Raw genomic sequence first — 19,024 nt, 5'->3', positions numbered from 1 at the left:
TTAGCAGCTGTTAGCTGTCTGCTTCGAACGTCCAGAAAGGTGGAAGAAACTAGAACCAAGGAGCCCCGAAATTTCCTGACGGATCCACACATGCAAATCAGGGTTGGGAAAGAGGTTTTGAAAGAGGGGGAAAAAAAAACTTTAAAACTTTATAGTACTTAAAAAAAGTACTATAAAGGTGATGTACCGAGGGGTTGCCTTTGTATAGGTCAGTGAAAGAGTGCATTTCTCTCTCTCTCTCTTTGGGACAGTGCCACCCCCTTCCTTCGCGCTCAGCCCGTTTTTTTTCCTGACCATCCCTGCCCACATGTTGGATAGTTCATTTTCTACATAGTGTCTGCTGCATTTGCTCACCCGTATATCTAATTTAACTTTTTTTTTTAGCCAGTCCTGGGGCTTGAACTCGGGGCCTGGGCACTGTCCCTGAGCTATTTTGCTCAAGGCTAGCACTTTACCCCTTGAGCCACAGCGCCACTTCCGGCTTTTTCTGTCTATGTGGCACTGAGGATTTGAACTCCGGGCTCCATGCACACTAAGCAAGCACTCTACCACTGAGCCACAATCCCAGCCCCCCCTTTTTTTTTGAGGTTTACATTTTAATTACCGAATCTCCATAGGCCTTTTTTGTTAACCACATACTCAGTGACCCAAATACTCACGGATTTTATTAAATTCGAGAAAATGACCTAATTAGTGGTCACCATGCCAGATGGTCATTAGAAACAGAACACTTTTATCGCAAACGTACTTGGAGACAGTAAGTCTAGATCCCGAACCGCGGGTCTTTAAGTCCCTTTACAAGGGAAGTAACGATGAATGTGATGCAGTGGAAGACCAGTTTTGATGGATAGTTAACTACAACCTAACTTCATCCGCATTTACAGTTACATAACAGTACATTTAACTTGCACACTCTAGTCTCCCCTGGGCCCTACATTCACTGCCTTATACTGTTTAACATTTTTTTCCCCTTTAATAAAGCAATATTGTAGGGTAGATGCCCTTCATTTGTACAGTTCCTCGTATACTGGGATCTGGTGTCTTTTTTTTTGTATGAAGACAAAAGGATAATGAACTACACATCTCCCGGTATTTACATTCTTGGTAATCTATTTTCTTTTTTTTTTTTGGTTGTTTGTGGGACCTGAACTCCGGCCTGGGTGCTGTCCCTCAGCTCTTCATTTTCTTTTTTTTTTTTTGGTTGTTTGTGGGACCTGAACTCCGGCCTGGGTGCTGTCCCTCAGCTCTTCAGCTCAGGGCTAGCACTCTACCGCTTGAGCCACAGCGCCACTTCCAGCTTTTTTCTGCTTATGTGGTGCTGAGGAATCGAACCCAGGGCCTCCTGCATGTAAGGCAAGCACTCTACCACTGAGCCACCTTCCCAGCCCAATATTTACATTCTTAATAGCTATAGCTTACTGATATAATAAAGCCTGTATTTTATTTATAATGCAGTGCTGTCTTTAGGTTAGTTTTTGTCTAGAGCTGCTCAACTTCTGATTTATTGCAATGATCAGTAGTAAAAGCTGTAAAATGCAAGTGGGCTAGAAGTTTATAAAACATTCAGATACATTCTCCCTCTTTTTTTTTTGGTGACTGAACTGAGGATTGAATTCAAGACCTGGGCCCTGTCCCGGAACTCTCAAGGCTAGCACTATATCACTTCAGCTATAGTTCCATTTGGGCCATTTTGTAGTTAATTGGTAATAGGAGTCTCGTGGGCTTTTCCTGCCCTGGCTGGCTTCAAACTACTATATTCTCCAATATCTGCCTCCTGAGGAGCTAGGATTTCAGGTCCAGGCTTCACACTGACTTCTAAGATGCACATAGATTCATGTTTTAAAAACCATAGAACTTAGGTATGTTGATTGTATGGATGCCATTTCTTCACTTGAAGAAATAGAGGACCTTTGCTTAGTCCCTCCTCCTGTGGAGACAAGACGGTTACAGCATCAGTAGTCCACTCTAACATAGTTATTATCTTCCCTGCTAGGTGCTACATTTGCTTGTTTCAGTTCTTACAAAGCCACACTATTATTACACTTACACAAATTAATAAAAGTTCTGTAATGTCGATATCCAGTGAGGGTTCACATTTCTTCAACTGCCCCTTGAGTGTCTTTACAATAGCTTGTTTGGACCAAAATCTCAGACAGCCATCCGCTCTATCTTTGGGACAGCGCTTTCAAGATCATGGAAATAGTAGTCTCCTCACATCCCTTTACCACTCCAAAGTAGCTGCATCATGTGGTATCTTTTAAAATTTACCTCTGACCTCAGTAGTTGAGAGTTGGAGCATTTCACTGTCAACATAGCTACTATCTGTAGAATAACCATCAAGCAACCATGACTACTTAAATTAATTTTTCATGAAGCGTTGGTATCCTAGTTGCCTTAGCCACACTTACTGTGCTCAGTAGCCCCTTAGTGTCAGAGAACTACTGATTGAGCAGTGCAGGGATTCAGTGTTACTGCCAGTACCGAAAGTTCTGTTGAACCATAGTGATCGGGAAGCTTGATTAGATTCAGCCTTAATTGTTGATGGGCAGAAGTGCGAGAATATTGCACAGGTGTAGATTTCATATTACAAAAATCACTGCACCTCCTGGGGTAATTATTAGGGAGGGCCGGTAAGACTGGGCTAGCTGTTTCTGGTTGGGACATTAAGCTTTAGTGAGTTGTAGTGCTGTCTACCCAATCCCCCGTGACAATGCCCAAGAGCTTTCCTTTCATGGACTAACAAACACCTGGATTCAGTCATTGCGTGAGGGCTTACAAAGTCGTGATGTTCTAAGTCTTCCTTCAGTATTTATTAGCTTTCCCTCAGCAGCTGCTCGAGAACCCTGTTTTCACAAGGGAAGGCAAGACAAGTACTTACTTCTTTCCTCTACTTTCAGACTACATCAATGAGTTGGCCTAGCAACCTCCAAAGGTAACCATGAGGGTTTTTGCTTTTTCTTACTTAAAAAAAAAATTATCACACATCTATAGATAATAATGTATAAATTGTCTCAACCTAGACCAATTATTATCTTGTTCTATACTGGGCCAGTGAGAGCCCAGTTCAGTTGGCTATTATTCCATTTGTTAGACCAATAGTTTTGGTAATTTCCTTGCTTTCGGGTAAAACATCCTTGGCTCATTTATACTTTACGGCCTCTAAGATAGGGTATTAAGAGATCACAGTATGGGAGCGTTGTTCTTGCTACTAAGTTGCTGCCACCTGGTGGTCTTGAGGTGATATTACGTTTCAGTTTAGTTTTACTCCTCATCAAGACACTTTCAACCCAATGAAGATAATGCTGGAACACTCTTAAAATAGGAACTAGGCATCGAATAAGAGATATCTGATGAGTCACACACAAAAAATATCAGCAGCACTTAGGATAATTTTATTTCTTTTAATCTAATATATATTTGGTCCCAAGGATTTCACTATGGTTTTAAGGTCAGGAGTACTGCAAAATATGAGAATTGGGCATGGTTGGGGGTTGGGACATGAGTGTGAACTCCTGGGTTTGAACTTTAGGACTGTACTTTGTAGTTTACCATAGTCAAGTTCTTTAACCCTCAAAGCCCAGTCCAGCTTCCTCAAAGTAATAATGTGGTTCTGGCACTGGGCTTTTAACTTAGGGTCAGGACACTGTTCCTCAGCTTCCACTCAAAGCTGGAGCCACAGCTTCACTTCTGGCTTTTTGGTGGTTAAATGGAGCTAAGAGTCTCATGGACTTTCTTGTCCAGACTACACACTGTGACCCTCAGCTCTCAGCCTCCAGAGTAGCTAGGATTACTGGTATGAGCCATTGGCACCTGGCTCAATGTCTGTCTTTTTTGAATGTTGTGAATATTGAGATAAAGTATGAAAGACAGCTAGATCAGTTGAACATTTAGTGACTTAACATCTATTAATTATTAATAATGTCATCTAGAAAATATGTTAATGAATTATGCATTACTAAATACTGTTTAAGAATGACCAAAAGAAGTATAATTTTAGTAGCAATAGTTTTGAATAACTAGTACATTGTCCTCGTGAATAGCATTTTCTTGAATGTATAGTAAATACCCATGTCTGGCTGTCAGGAACATGGTATTTAGAGTGGACATTTAATTGGCTTTTAGACAAAACTGGGAACAAGTCTTGGTAATTATTGTTGATGCCTTTAATTTTACAGGTGCAAAAACTGAAGTCCAAGAACACATGGCTAGTTAGTTGCAAAGCATGACTATTTCTGGATATCCATCCAGCACTATGTGTACTCTGTACTGTCTCCTAGTTCTCCTAGAATAGGCCACTAGTGGGAATCTGAGTTACAGTGTAATTTAGTTCTTACTGTGGTATGAAAGAAAGTGGTTAGAATGTGGGAATCTATTTCCTTATGTTTCTATTTTGTGAAATGTTGGTGAAATAGGTCAACTACATTAACCAGAAGAAAAATCTCTGTCATATTTGTGGACCAAGAATGAACATTCCCTGTTAATACCTTTGTAAATAAGGTGCAGTGGTTGTATTTTCTAATCTTTGCTGTCCCCCCCACCCCCGCCCCGTGTTTCTAGAATACCTTGTATTAGTGTCCTTTGCTAGAAAGATGCCTTCTCCTCTACTCCCAACACTAGGCACTGGAAATAAGTTATTCGATCAGTCATTCAGGGAGAATTAGGATAGTTTTGCTTGTTATCTAAGATGTTTGGGTCTGAAAATGTCAAGAATAATGTTTTTTGCCTCTGTAATCATCTTAGGAAGTACTGCATTTTCTCATTGAGATTTGTAAGCTTTCATTCACATTCTTAAGCTGAAGTTGCAATGTTAGAACTTAATGACTTCCTTTAGGACTTATTTCTTAGGTTTTCTTCTCCCCCCAGTTATCAAAGCAAAGGGGATCTGGCCATGGAAGCTTTGTTGGAAGGGATACAAAATCGGGGGCACGGTGGGTAAGTGTACTTTTGACCTTGAATTTCTTTCTTTCTTTTTTTGTCGGCTTGGGATGTGAACTCTGGGCCTGGGCACTATCCCTCAGCTCTTCAGCTCAAGGCAAGCGCTGTACCACTTGAGTCACTGCCACTTCCGATTTTCTGGTGTTTTATTGGAAATAAAAGTCTCAGAGACGTTCCCGCTGGACTCGCTCTGAATCTCGATCCTCAGATCTCAGCCTCCTGAGTAGCTAGGATTATAGGCATGAGCAACAGGCGACTGGCTTGACCTTGAATTTTTACTGGAGTTTTAAACAACCTATATTAGTTGTGCTTTGGTACAGAAGCAAAAACAGTGAGCCAAAGCTGGGCTGATCCATACCACACATGTGGACAGCATTTCTCTATGGGGTTGAACTCATTTCAGCAATGGAACACTGGACGCTGCTTTCTTCCTGACTTGAGTTTTGGCTTAAAAAGCCAAATATGGTGGCTCACGCCTATAATCTTAGCCTGTAGTCAAAGCTAGCCCAAGCAGAAAAGTCTTCAAGACTCCCATTTCTAATTAACTAGCAAAAAGCTAGATTAGAGGCATGGCTCAAGTGGTAGAGCACCAGTTATGAAGAAGTAAGCTAAGAGAGAACTCAAGGCCCTGAATTCAAGTCCCCAATACCAGCAAAAAAAACCCAAAACCAAAACAAACAAAAAAGCATATTTCACAGGTTGGGGATTTAGCTCAGAAGAAGAGCACTTGCCAGGCAAGGCCTTGAGTTCGGTTGGCAAGTGTAATTGTTAGCTATGAAAATCTCAGTCTAAAAGCCAGATGTCTGTGCTTAACCAAGTTGCAGGCTTTATATTGTTCAGTCGTGGAGGAAACCTTCATATACCTTCATAGCATTAAAAACAAAAATTTCAAATACTGTTCTTTAATCCTGGCAATGTATTACCTTTTTTGTTATTGGTCATGGGCTTGAACTCAGGGTCCGGGTACTGTCCCTGAGCTCTGGTGGTTTATCGGAGGTAAGAGTCTGATGGACTTTATTGCTGGGGCTGGCTTTGCACTGTGATCCTCAGATCTCAGCCTCCTCCTGAGTAGCTAGGATGACAGGCGTAATTATGCCACTAGTGCCTGGCTTAACTTTTTTTTTTTTAAGTAGGTTTAATTTGCTTTAGTTTCATATGTGAGGGAAAAAAAACCCCACTCAGACAAATGTCCTGTATTTGGTCTCTTCCTATTTACAGGGGGATTTTGACATCCTGTGAAGCAGAACTACAAGAGCTCATGAAACAGATTGACATAATGGTGGCTCATAAAAAATCCGAGTGGGAAGGGCAGACCCATGCTTTGGAGACTTGCTTGGGCCTCCGTGATCGCGAACTCAAGGCACTTAGGACTCAGTTGGATATGAAACACAAAGAGGTAAACCAGTTGATTCAGGCTTCTGTTTGACCTTATCTTTATACTAAACATGTTCACTTGAAAGCAAATTTTTTTTTGTTTTGCTTTTCTAATTCTTACATTTCATCCAGAAGAAAAGCTCATTGTGAAATTATATGATTATTAGTATTTATTTCAAGACCATTTTGCTTTGGACATATACAATGTACACATAATTGTTTCAAAATGTAAAAGACTACCACACAATCTTTGTATAACTTTCATCCTATTACACGTACATATTAACATGTACTGAGTTTGGTGGAAGTTGTTTGGGTCCTCACTGTATGACTTGTTAGCTAAAACAAGTTAAGAGGTTGGGAGTGTATCTCAGTGGTAGAGCACTTGCTTAGCATATTTGAGGACTTGGGTTTGATACTCAGTACTGCCAAAAAGAAAAGAAAAGTTGAGTCCCTGATTAAACACATTTGTCTCTTTTCTTTGATTTGAAATGAAATCTGGCCTGGGATTATTGCTTGGTATTGGAGTGCTTGCCTAGCATTCACAAAAATCTGGGTTTAATATTCCTAGAACATCACACACATACACCCCATTAAAATCAATCTCATTAGTCATTAATATTGGTAATTATTGGGACCAGTTTAGTTACATACATACGTATACTTAGACAATTTTATTTATTTATTAATTTATCTATTTATTTATTTTGCTGCCAGTCCTGGAGGTTGAACTCAGGGGCTGGGTGCTGTCCCTGAGCTTTTGTGCTCAAGGTTAGTGCTCTACTACCTGAGCCATAGCTCCACCCTGGCTTTTTTGGCTGGTGGATTGGAAACATGAGTCTCACAAACTTTTCTGCCCAAGCTGGCTTTGAATCTTGCTGCTCAGATCTCAGCCTCCTGAGTAACTGGGATTACAGGTGTGAGCCACCGGTGTCTGGAAGTTTAGTAATATTTACTGACTTCTCATGATATAGCTGGTGCAGTTGGAAGCAATATTGGAAGGCAAGCAGAAAGCATGTTACCTTTGGAGAGGTGGGTGGAAGTAGTAACTAGGGCAAAAGTAAGCTGCCTAGTGGAGTGGTGGTCATGTCATGGTCAATAGGCTTATTCTCTTTGTGCTAACTTATTGAGCTGTAGTGTTCTGCCTGTATATTTTCCTTCAGTTAATGTTTATTTAAAAATAAAATAATAGATAATTCCTATTTGAGTGGTTGAAATACATTTTGTACATTTTTCCCCCCCTGTGGGTATTCTGGTTTTGGGCCTGGAAGAGTTTGGAAATGATTAATGGTAATGGTAATCTCTGAGAATTACATGATTTAGCATGCTTGCCTTTAGCTGTACACATAAAAATTCTTAACCTGTTTTTATTCCTCTTTTTGTTTTTATGCAAAGTACATTTGCACTTGTATAATTAGTTTATTTCTTTTTGTATTAATGTGTTCTATTCACATGCATACAATTTTCACTTTCTTATTTAGTTTTTCTCTAGAACTAGTTGGAAGGATTGGCAGTTTGGGAAGATCTCTGTCCTGTTAGTTTCAGTGACATAGTATCGCATGAATGTCAGTAGCACAGTTAAGTAGAGTGTGAAGCTCTCTCTCTCTCTTTTTTTTTTTTGCCGGTTGTGGGGGCCTGAACTCTGAGCCTGGGCGCTGTCCCTCAGCTCTTCAGCTCAAGGCTAGTGCTCTACCACTTGAGCCATAGTGCCACTTCCGGCTTTTTCTGCTTATGTGGTGCTGAGGAATCGAACCCAGGGCCTCATACATGCAAGGCAAGTGCTCTACCACTGAGCCACCTTCCCAGCCCTGATAATGTTTTATTTTCTAAGAAAGCCAAAGAAGGGTGAATTGTACATCATTGCTCTGTTCCCCCCGCCCCCCGCTCCCCAAATAATTTTCAAGAATTTTTTTCAGTCTTTTTTGGAATAGAATTGCTGTCAACTTTAATTATATAGTGTATTAAAAACAATTTCAAACAGACTGGGAGGAGCTTTTCCAGTATTTTGGTTTGGAATTATTATTGTTATTGATATTGTTGTGTTACTGGTGCTAGGTTAAGCCCAGGGCCTTGCACATGCTAGGCAACCACCGCTTCCCCCCTCCCTCCCCCCGCGCCCGAATTGTATACTCAGCCTTTAGTTGTTTTTGGGGCAGAGCCTCACTGTGTAATCCAGGCTGGGCTTGAATTTGCAGTTCTCTTGCCTTTGCCTCCTTAGTGCTGGGTAACAAGTGCCCTGCCATGCCCATGCCCATGCCCAGTTCAGTTACAAACCTAACTTGCCCATAAACTGTCAGTTTCTTTTCTGCATCTATCTTCCCGTTTCTTTAGATGCTGGTACTCCACCAACTGCCTTTCCTTATTGATCGTTAAATGGAGATTAGTGCTCTCTCTCTTGAAAACATTTTACTTTTTTTTTTTTTTGTGCTGGTCCTGTGACTTGAACTCTAGGCCTGGCTACTGTCCCTGAGCTGTGCTGCTCTACGCTTTAGACACAGTGCCACTTCTGGCTTTTTGTAGTTCATTGGAGATAAGAGGCTCTTGGGCGTTCATGCCCAGGCTGGCTTTAAACCATGACCTTCAGACCTTAGCCTTCTGAATATCAAGGATATTATGTCTGGGCATAAACATTTTCCCTCCCTTCCTTCCTTCCTTCCTTCCTTCCTTCCTTCCTTCCTTCCTTCCTTCCTTCCTTCCTTCCTTCTTCTTTCTTTCTCTTTTTCACTCTCTTTCTCTCTTTGTTTTATTTTCTGTTTTTGTAGTGTATTGAAAACAGTTTCAGGAGCTTGAACTCAGGACCTGCCACTGTCTCTGAGCTCCTTTTGCCATAGCTGTGGTTCCTTGAGCCACAGCGCCACTTCCATTTTTTTTTTTCCTGATTATGTGGTACTGAGGAATTGAACCCAAGGCTTCATGCATGCTAGGCAAGCACTCTACCACTAAGCCATATTCCCAGCCCTCTTTCTTTCTTAATAGGTAAAATCTGTGTACTTTAGACATTTATTAATCTTGTGTGATTAAAGATACAGAGAATCAAACTTCCAAGGGATCAGGGTAACCAGCATCAATTCAGAACCTTTTCTTTGCTGTTAAGTGGTTCCCCATGTTGCATTGTCCTGAAATCTAGGGAAGGAGACAAGGTCAGGCATCTTCAAATCAGTCTAAGATCAGGCTGACAAACTTCTTTCTGGATCTGGAGTATAGACTTCATAATAGAAGAGAGCTAAGTAAGAAGGATCTGATATACTATAGAGAGAAAGGTGGTGAAGTAGTTCCCCCACCCCCTTTCTTGTTTATCTTTGACTTGATAAAATTTAGTCAAATAATTCCTTCACTAGATTTGAGGATACTATAGAATCCATGCTTATGAAATCATTGAAAGTTGTTGTTGTGGGGCTGGGAAGGTGGCTCAGTGGTAGAGTGCTTGCCTTGCATGCCTGAGGCCCTGGGTTCGATTCCTCAGTACCATATAAGCAAAAAGAAAAAGCTGGAAGTGGTGTTGTGGCTCAAGTGGTAGAGCACTAGCCTTGAGCTGAAAAACTGAGGGACAGCGCCCAGGCCCAGAGTTCAGGTCCCATAACAGGAAAAAAAAAAAAGAAAGTTGTTGTTGTTTGCCAGTCCTGGGGCTTGAACTCAGGGACTGAATACTGTTGCTCAGCTTCTTTTTGCTCAAGGCTACCTACCACTTGAGCCACAACACCACTTCTGGCTTTCTGTGAGTGTGGTACTGAGGAATCAAACCCAGGGCTTTATGTATGCTAGGCAAGCACTCTACTACTAAGCCATATTCCCAGCCCTCTAGTTTTTGTTTGTTTTTTTTTAAATTACAATTCTATCTTGTGATGTGATTACTAGCACCAGTTTCTAGTTATCCCTCTCCCTTCCTGCTTACCAGTAGATGAAATTTGACCTCATTGTCGGAAGAAATACTGATAGAAACTTACAGAGCTGAGAGTGCAGCTTCAAATACCTATCACTGGTATGAAATCATTGAAGAATGGGTTGGAATAACTAGAGTACTCTTGGCCTGTGGAACCATTTCTCAAATACACTAAGGCAAAAACGTCTCCTGTTTCTTTCTGTCTGGGATCGCTAATCTCCACTTTGATTTGTAAACATTATTCTTAGAGCTATTTTACATAGTAGTCTTAGTTTCCAAGGTTTTTAAATGTTATATCTATTTTCTCATGAGTTCTTTGATGAAAAGGATTAGGGAGAATAAGTCAAAAAGAAGATACGAGTTCTAGAACAGTTGTTTGCTCTCCATTTTTTTTGGCAGTGCTAGGGGTTATTGACTAGCTATTTGACTCATGAGAAGTGGGGTGTTAACTGTATTTACACATTTGAAGACTTGAGTTTACAAGTATAAAGGTTATTGTGTGAGCATTTCCATTGCTGTTATACAAGTACCTGAGACAAACAGCTTAAAAGAGGACAGCTGTAACTTGAGCCTGTGACCAGGCAAGAACATCATCATGTTGGAAGGGTGTGGTGGAGCCAGGGATACTTACCTCAGGACCGCCAGGAAGCAGAGAAAGGATAGGAAGGGATCAGGGAAAGATACAGTCCCCCTACTTTTTCTACCTGGGCTTCCCCCAACTAAAGTTGCCATCACTTTCCCAATAGTCCTCTCAAAGTTTTGAATCTGTCAATGGATTAGACAATTCGTTGATTAAGTCAGAGCCCTCAGGATTTAACCTTCTCTGGAATTGTCCTCACAGCATGCCTCGCTACTGACAATCAGAATTAACTATCACAATTATTGTTACTTTTATGTTTCAGCGAGTTTGTTTCAATGCTAATAACAAAATAAAAATACTATCTGCTTTCAGATTGGAATGTTACATCAGCAGGTAGAAGAGCATGAAAAAATCAAGCAAGAAATGGCCATGGAGTATAAACAAGAGCTAAATAAACTGCAGGAAGAAGTGAGATTTTAGTTCATATTACATGTTGTTTTAGTTCTTTGTTTTTAAGCATCAAAAATTTTGCTAATGAGATGTAGTTTCTTCTTTGTAAAGTGGACAATACATGTTTCGTGGCAGGGAGAGGGGTAGAAATCTATGTCTCTGTTCTTGAATCTAGGCACAGCACTTTGCCTTTATATGATACTATCTAGAACAGGGATTGAGTACCTAAAACAGAGAAGTTGTGTGTGTGTGTGTGTGTGTGTGTAAATAAGGCTAAGAAATATCAATGCCAAAAAATGTAGTATTTTAATATTGGCATTAAATAATTTACTAAACTTTAAGTAATAGAGGACCCAAAGGTTAAGGAAACATTTGGGGATACCTAAGAAAGAAAATTCTGTCCATTAAGTCAATTTTATTCTTCAGATTTGGGAATAACTGCTTTTGCTTTTTTATTTATTTCCTTTAAGTAGTTGTACAAAGTTGTACGAAGTTATACAAATCAGATTATGAGTACAACACTGAATTAATTAATTAATTGCCAGTCCTGGGGCTTGAGCTCAGGACCTAGGCTCTATCTCTGAGCCTCTTTTGCTCAAGGCTAGCACTCTACCACTTTCTATTTATGTGGTGCTGAGGAATGGAACCCAGGGCTTCATGCAAGCACTCTACCACTAAGCCACATTCTCAGCCCACATTGCTTTTATTCATAAAACCTTAAGTACCTCTCTTCTGCTCACTGAATATCAGTGCCTGTCAAGGAGCATGGCTTGCGACTCACAAGTCTAGAGGAAAGAAAGATTTTCATTTACTGCTTTCTTGTAGGGTTGGTAGTAAGGTTTTTAAGTACGGAACTACTATAATAAAACCAAGGTTTTGTTTTCCTTTTTTGATTGAACCATATTTCTTTGCTAGTTATTTTCTACAAGTAATTTGTAAAAAAAAAGATTTAGTTTGCAGATTAACATGCTGTCAATCTGTTTTCAGTAGTACGTCTTGGCACAGTTCTTGCATTCATATCATACTCTTAAATTTTCAGTAACCAAATAACTGTTTTTACAGTTAGGCAGACTGAAGAGAAGCTATGAAAAGCTGCAGAAGAAGCAAATAAGGGAATTTAGAGGAAATACCAAAAACCACAGGGAGGATCGGTCTGAGATTGAGAGGCTAACTGGAAAAATAGAGGTATGTTCACAATGATAACCATAACAGTCATTGCCAGTGATCTTCATGTAGGAAAATGCTGTTTCAAAGTGTTGTTGTTAGCTGGGCGCCAGTGGCTCATGCCTGTCATCCTAGCTTTTCAGAAGGCTGGGATCTGATGATCGCTGTTCAAAGTAGGCCCAGACAGGAAAGTCCATGAGACACTTATCTCCAATTAACCACCAGAAGACTGGAAGTGGAGCTTTGGCTTAAGTGGTAGAACACTTGCCTTGAGCTGAAGCGTTGAGGGACAGCGCCCAGGCCCAGAGTTCAAGCCCCGAGACCAAAAAAAAAGTTTCAAAGTGTTGTTGTTGCCTGAAACCATTTTTCTTTTGTCTGTGAAGGTAACATTGGATACTTCACTGTGTATCCTAGACTGCTTCCCTGTGGCTAATGGGATTAGTAGTTATTGATAATGCTCAACAACATGATTATACCCTTAAAGGGCATTTGGAATTGTACAGAGACTTTCATTTTTGGGAATAGAATAGTAAGCATGCAGTCGATGTCCTGGGAAAAAATTGAATGTCTTACACGTGAGGAACATAGACCACTGGTTACTAGCAGTCTACCATGAGCAGTGCCTTGTCTGACATACTATATCTCAGGTATCTCGAGTGGGGGCTTGCCTAATAAATGCATATAGCTTTTTTAGTAGAGAGGACTGTCCTGGCAGATTATTTCCCTTCAGTTCTCAGAGCCAGCTAAGTTAGGGAAGACTCACCTCCCTCTTTGCTGATTTTGTTTTTCCTGAGAAACTCCATGGTTATTTTATGTCTGTTCCCTAGGAGAATTAATTGAGGCAGTGAGTTGGCACTGCTAAAGTCAGAGGAAGGAGAAACAGCACCTAGAATTCATGTCTTTCCTCCTGTCTCCCTGATGAGCTCTTCAGGATATATAGGAATCACCCAGTATGCTTTTTTTTTTTTTTTGCTTTTCTGAGATTCTATTCCAGTGGTATGGCATGGGACTAGGAATCTACATTGTATACAGCTTCCATAGCTGCTTCTGATTTGAGAAATATTATTCTATATCTTTGGGTGATTTCTCTGATCGTTCCTCTCTGGGAAATCTGTCATGCACACATGCGGGTGTATCATTACTACTAAGAATGGTAATTTTTGGGTTTAATGTTTTTTTACATTTCAACATTTTTAGAATTCTGAGTCCAAGGACTACACAGATAATTGCTTCCCTTCCAGCTCTCTTCATCGATAACCTTTTCCTACCAAACTCCCAGGATCCTTACTGCTCATTATTGTCACTTTCTCCTTTGCTTCTATTTCAAAGAACTCATCTTTAATTTTTATATCATCATCCTATACACCACCAAATGAGCATTACAACTAGAGTGGCTGTCTTTTGACTCAGATTTCTGCTCCCAGCTTATTATCATTCCTTCCGGTATTATTCTTACCATAACTCTTGTTGACGATTTCTAAATCATACAATTCCTATTTCACATCTCACTATAATATCTGACATATCCAAAATAAATTATAACAGTCCTGACTTTTTCTTCCCCATCTTCCTAATCTTAGTACCAGGTAATGGCATGTCTATTTCTCAGTTGCTTGAGCCTAGAATTTAGGAGTTATTCTCAGCTCCGTACACAGAATGATTCTGTTGTAATACAAGTCAAATTATGTCACCTATACAAAAACCTTCCATTAGCCTCTCTTAAAAGTTAAAATTTCTCCTAACGAGCTCTCCAGTGTCTTGAGCATGTCTCTTCCTGCTTTGCCTTTCAGTCCTCCCTTCATCCCACACTAGCCTCCTATGCTCATCCTCAAGCAGATCAGCGTGCTCCACTTCAAGGTTGATCCTTCTCGCTAGAACAGTACAGCTTTGTCCTCATTTCCCTCAGCATTTGTGTAATGTTATTTACTCAGTCTGGACATCTCCTTTAAAACTCGCAATAATGTTTTTTTTCTTGTAATTTTAAAAATTATTATAAAGATGTTGTACAGAAAGGTTACAGTTACACATTTCTTTTTGGACAATGTCCCCCCTTACTTTGCTTTCTCCCAGTTTCCCCCTCCTGTCCCTGATCATGAATTGCATAGTTCATTTTCTGCGTTAGTATATAATGAGTACCATGACTGTTTGCTCATCCTTCCTCCCTCCATTTCCTTCCCCTTCCTTATGCCCTCCTAAAAAGACAAAACCCAAGAAAAACCCCAGACCAAAACCAAACAAAACATGACCAATACCACCACCACTACCACCACCACCAACAAAAAACCCCATGTTTCCATTTCCTGGAATTCATTTTTATATAGTATTTTTGATGTTCAGAGAAGTTATGAGTTTGGGTTCCTCCTCTAAGAATATCTTTCTTTTAGTCTGTGTGTTTGCATGTAAATGCATAGAGATAGGGCTCTTTTTTTTTTTTTGATGATAGAATTTGAGGAGAGCCATTAATTTTGAACTGTTTGACATTTGGTTACAAATACCTCTTAAAATTTAGCACAGATTTGTCATTATTCAAGTCTTTGCAGTTCTGTTGAGATGATAAAAGTTTGACTATCAAAAGAGATGTGATATGAATCTGCTCATTTCCTGAGTTACAGATTCTGAGAAGTAGAATTGTGCTGTCAAGGGGATTATCTGAAATTTATTTGAATCTCTTCAAGTGTTGGTCTGGGAGTCAAGACTTTGGATAACAAGGGGTGTGTGTGATCACATTTTGAAGTTTTAGTTGGCATCTCTAGAAAAATGAAATCACTCGAAAGCAAAAACAACCCTTAGGTGGCAGCAAATCTGTGATGATGTTCATGAACCCCTTGTCCAGCATCTATGTTGCTTACTCTTCATCATTAGGGTGTTAAATTTAGAAAGACAGGTATCCAGGAGGCACAGTATGAGCAGGATTTAGTGTTAGGCTACAGTTGTGTCAGCTAAGTGGGTAATGGGGTTCCTGCGGAGGAGAAAGGCACAAGAGTCCTCAGGGAAGTGAGAGGGGTGGCATTGAAGCAAAGTGGGTCTGGGAAGTAGTGACCGGAGGGGAAGCACTTAAAAATTAAATGCCTTCATTGTTTCTTCAGGAATTCCGTCAGAAATCGTTGGACTGGGAGAAGCAACGCTTGATTTATCAGCAACAGGTATCTTCTCTGGAAACACAAAGAAAGGCGCTGGCCGAACAATCAGAGATAATTCAGGTAGGCCAAACAGTGTAACATAATACAAGACAGATGTTTGGTTAAATCTGACTTGACTCTGCTTTTGATATCCCTGGTATAAATGGCCTTCATAATTGTTTCTTTACTTTTACTGTGATTTGTGTTGTTAAGATAATTCCACCCACGTTAGTAGTTTGAGTCTCGGACATTAAGCTAATAACAGAAATATTTGGTTTCTGTTAGTGGTTAATGGAAAGAAACAGATTTGAAATATATTAACCTTTAAATACCTGTCAGGGCAGATATTTAAGAGACGTTAATTGAGCTGGCGTTGGTGGCCTCACACTTGTAATCCTATCTACTCAGGAAGCTGAGATCTGAGGGTCACAGTTCAAAGCCAGCCGAGGAAGGAAAGCCCATGAAACTCTTTATCTCCAGTTACACACCAAAAAAGCTGGAAGTAGAGCTGTGGCTCAATTGGTAGAGTGCTAATCTTGAGCATCAAAGCTCTGAGTTCAAGCCCCAGGACTGGTACCAAAAAAAAAAAAAAAAAGAAAAGGAAAAGAAAGATTAAATTAAATAATTACTCTTTTCTAAATGGTATATGTGGTTGTTTCTGACTTGTTTAGTATTGGAAGAGGTATTCTAGAGATTAGACTAGTATAGCAGTAGTACAAGTGGGTATTAAAGATAATTTAAAATTTTCTAGTAGTCACATTAGAAAAGTAAAATGAATTAGTGAAATTAATTTGAGTAATATGCTTTTACTTAACCCAGCATGTCAAAAATATTAGCATATTTATGTTTCTTTTAGTGTGCATTTACATATAGAACCTTTGTCAGTGCAGATAAGCCACAGTTCAGAAGCCGCATGTGTCTCTTGGGTAGTGCAGGCTTAGGTGTTAATTCTAGTTAATGAAAGTCTATACCTAAGATGATTGTGTACCAAACAGACTCTGTATTTTTTGCAGGAATGAAACAGTAAATCAGTGAAAAAAATCTGCTAAGATTTGTGTCTGTCATGGAGCCTGAACTCTGGGCCTGGGTGCTGTTCCTCTTCAGCCTTGGGCTGAAAGCCACTTCTGGCTTTTTCTGCTTACTTGGTGCTGAGGAATCAAACCCATGGCCTCAGGCATGGGAGGCAAGCACTCTACCACTGAGCCACCTTCCCAGCCCCCTACAATAATATTTTTAAGTAGCAAATCTGTACTAACTGGTTAAACTATATCAGTAACTTCAACATTTGAGTTTGTCTTCAGAGTACAGATTTGAGTTGAGTAGTGTTAAATAGCTCCTGCGTTGTTGAGTGTTTTGCCATGATGTATTGTCTCTCATCTTGAGTACCCATTCACACAGGGTTTCCAGCTGTGTTCTGCCAATCCTAGACTACTGGACAGGTTAAGGTAGGGAGGGCTGAGGCTCAGCAAACAAATCCTACCCTTTCCTCCTCTACCTCCTTACCTGATTTCTGCATGTATTTGTTCTGTACAGGATTCTGTGTAAGGTTTCCTTTTTGGAAAAGCTTTGATTTTTTCTGTTTTTTTTTTTTTTTTTGGACACAGGGTCTTATTGTATTGTTCAGGTTGGCGACACACTTGCTATGTAACAGTGCCCCGTATTTTTACAGAGTAAATTCTGTTTTAGTATTCCTTATTCCTTGGTTATTCTTTTATCATTTCTTTTTTACCTGTTGATAATCTATGTGTGTCTAGGCTCAGCTCATCAATCGAAAGCAGAAATTAGAGTCTGTGGAGCTGTCCAGCCAGTCAGAAATTCAGCACCTGAACAGCAAGCTTGAGCGGGCCAAGGATACCATCTGTGCCAATGAGTTGGAAATAGAGCGCCTTAACATGAGAGTCAATGACTTAGTTGGAACCAATGTGGCCATCATGCAGGAGCAGAGGCAAAGAGAAGAAAAATTGAGGGAATCTGAAAAATTATTAGAGGTGTGTTTTACGATTACCCAAATTGGGGAAATGTGTGTATATGAGGGTAAGAATAATCTGCAGCTAGATTTCAAAATCTCTTGGCTTCTTCCCTCTTTTGGAGCTGCTGGCTCAGCTGTGGAGAGCTGGATTATTAATAGTGTGCCTGTCACAGATTTGCCATCTGACTTCAGAACTGAAGGGAAGTTGTAATAATGTCTGCCTTTCTTCTGAATGTTTGATAGGCTCTGCAGGAAGAACAGAGAGAATTGAAGGCAAATCTTCACTCTCAAGAAAATATCATCCATGAGACACAAATGCAGAAGGAGGAGCTACAAGCAATGTTAAAGGCAGCTGATCTGAAACACACAGTGGAAATCATAAGGTCTATTGATGATTAACATTTTTCTGCTCATCCACTTGATGGTTTGGCATAAATCTCAATTTTAACACTACCTGTTTCTAATTTTGTGTTTGATCATTTCATGGGCTTTCTTCATGTAGTTTTAACTTGTGAGTTGGGTTTTTATACTGTTAGGAAGCTTTGTGTGGTTTTCTTCCTTTTAGTGTATTTCTCCAAGACTTAGATGTTTAAAAGTTTGAAACCACTCAGTCTACCTTCTTGGTGAAACTCGAGATGTGAAGGGAATTATGTACGGGCCTCCCTTCTTGGTAGAGTAGACCATTGTAAGGTTTATTATCAATAACAGACAGTTGTTGAGCTAGCCCTTTAAAAAACATCCTTAACACAGATCTTGCATTGTTTGAGGTTTGTAGTGGAAAATAGTAAGAGTGAGCTGTGCTCCTTTTGTTCAACTCCAGTGAACTCTCTGCCCCTCCCTCCCCATCCCATCCCTTGAAAAATAAGCCAAATTAATTAAGAAAGGGGTAACTTGTTGCTTTTAGAGAGTAGCAGTTCTTTCTTGACTCTGTTCTCCCAAACTGATGGGCTTACCTACCAACAACAACTGGGAAAAATAGAGTACTCCTGTTGTTTCTCTTTGTACAGATAAAAGACCTGTAACCATCATCATTTTCCTTCCACAGGCCAATGGAAAATGATGAACTGGAGAGGAAGTATGCCTCTCAAGGGCAGGGGGTCTTCGATGATATGCTCTCTCAGTTGGATTTCACCCACACTAGTGAAGAACTTCTGCAGGCAGAGGTGATCCGACTTGAAGGCAGGTAGATAATTATATATTTATATATATGTACACATTCAAAAACTTCAAATTTTTAAGATGGAGTTTCAATGATCATGTTGACGGAGTTAACTAAATACATCAGTGAAAAAGACTTTTCTAACATCTGCAAATGACCATACTTCCCATTTCATTGAGGAGACAGAAGGGATTAAATTATATCTTCCTACTTTTTCTGCCACCAAATCTACCAGTCTGTCTGTGTGTTTGCCCACAATCTGTTACTATGGATGAGCTAGTGGAGGCTTACCTATTGTTCTAAGACTTAGGCATCCATTTGTGTCCTGTTTCATTTGTGCCCTGTTCCACAGAAAGGAAATAACTGTTTGCTTTCTGTTCTGTGTCAAGTTCTT

The 19,024-nt window shown here is 40.0% G+C and overlaps 1 protein-coding gene across 7 annotated transcripts in view; it reads left to right on the top strand.

Moving 5' to 3' along the window:
- Positions 1-19,024, top strand: part of Cep63 (centrosomal protein 63kDa) — a 35,162-nt gene that overhangs the window by 809 nt on the left and 15,329 nt on the right. For 3 of the 7 annotated variants that reach the window (XM_013028201.1, XM_013028195.1, XM_013028200.1), the window contains exons 2-9: positions 4,846-4,932; positions 6,154-6,331; positions 11,142-11,237; positions 12,282-12,404; positions 15,470-15,583; positions 17,257-17,490; positions 17,715-17,854; positions 18,517-18,654. In XM_013028201.1, the coding sequence (XP_012883655.1) occupies positions 4,846-4,932; positions 6,154-6,331; positions 11,142-11,237; positions 12,282-12,404; positions 15,470-15,583; positions 17,257-17,490; positions 17,715-17,854; positions 18,517-18,654 (1,110 nt within the window). Of the gene's footprint in view, positions 1-990; positions 1,105-2,897; positions 2,933-4,845; positions 4,933-6,153; positions 6,332-11,141; positions 11,238-12,281; positions 12,405-15,469; positions 15,584-17,256; positions 17,491-17,714; positions 17,855-18,516; positions 18,655-19,024 lie in introns of those variants that run through there. The other 4 variants (XM_013028197.1, XM_013028196.1, XM_013028198.1 and 1 more) reach the window with 4 other exon arrangements.

Source organism: Dipodomys ordii, unplaced genomic scaffold, assembly GCF_000151885.1.
Source record: "Dipodomys ordii isolate 6190 unplaced genomic scaffold, Dord_2.0 Scaffold107, whole genome shotgun sequence".
Classification (NCBI taxonomy): domain Eukaryota; kingdom Metazoa; phylum Chordata; class Mammalia; order Rodentia; family Heteromyidae; genus Dipodomys; species Dipodomys ordii.
Note: the sequence above shows the minus strand (reverse complement) of the source record. Positions and strands in the feature narration are given on the sequence as shown.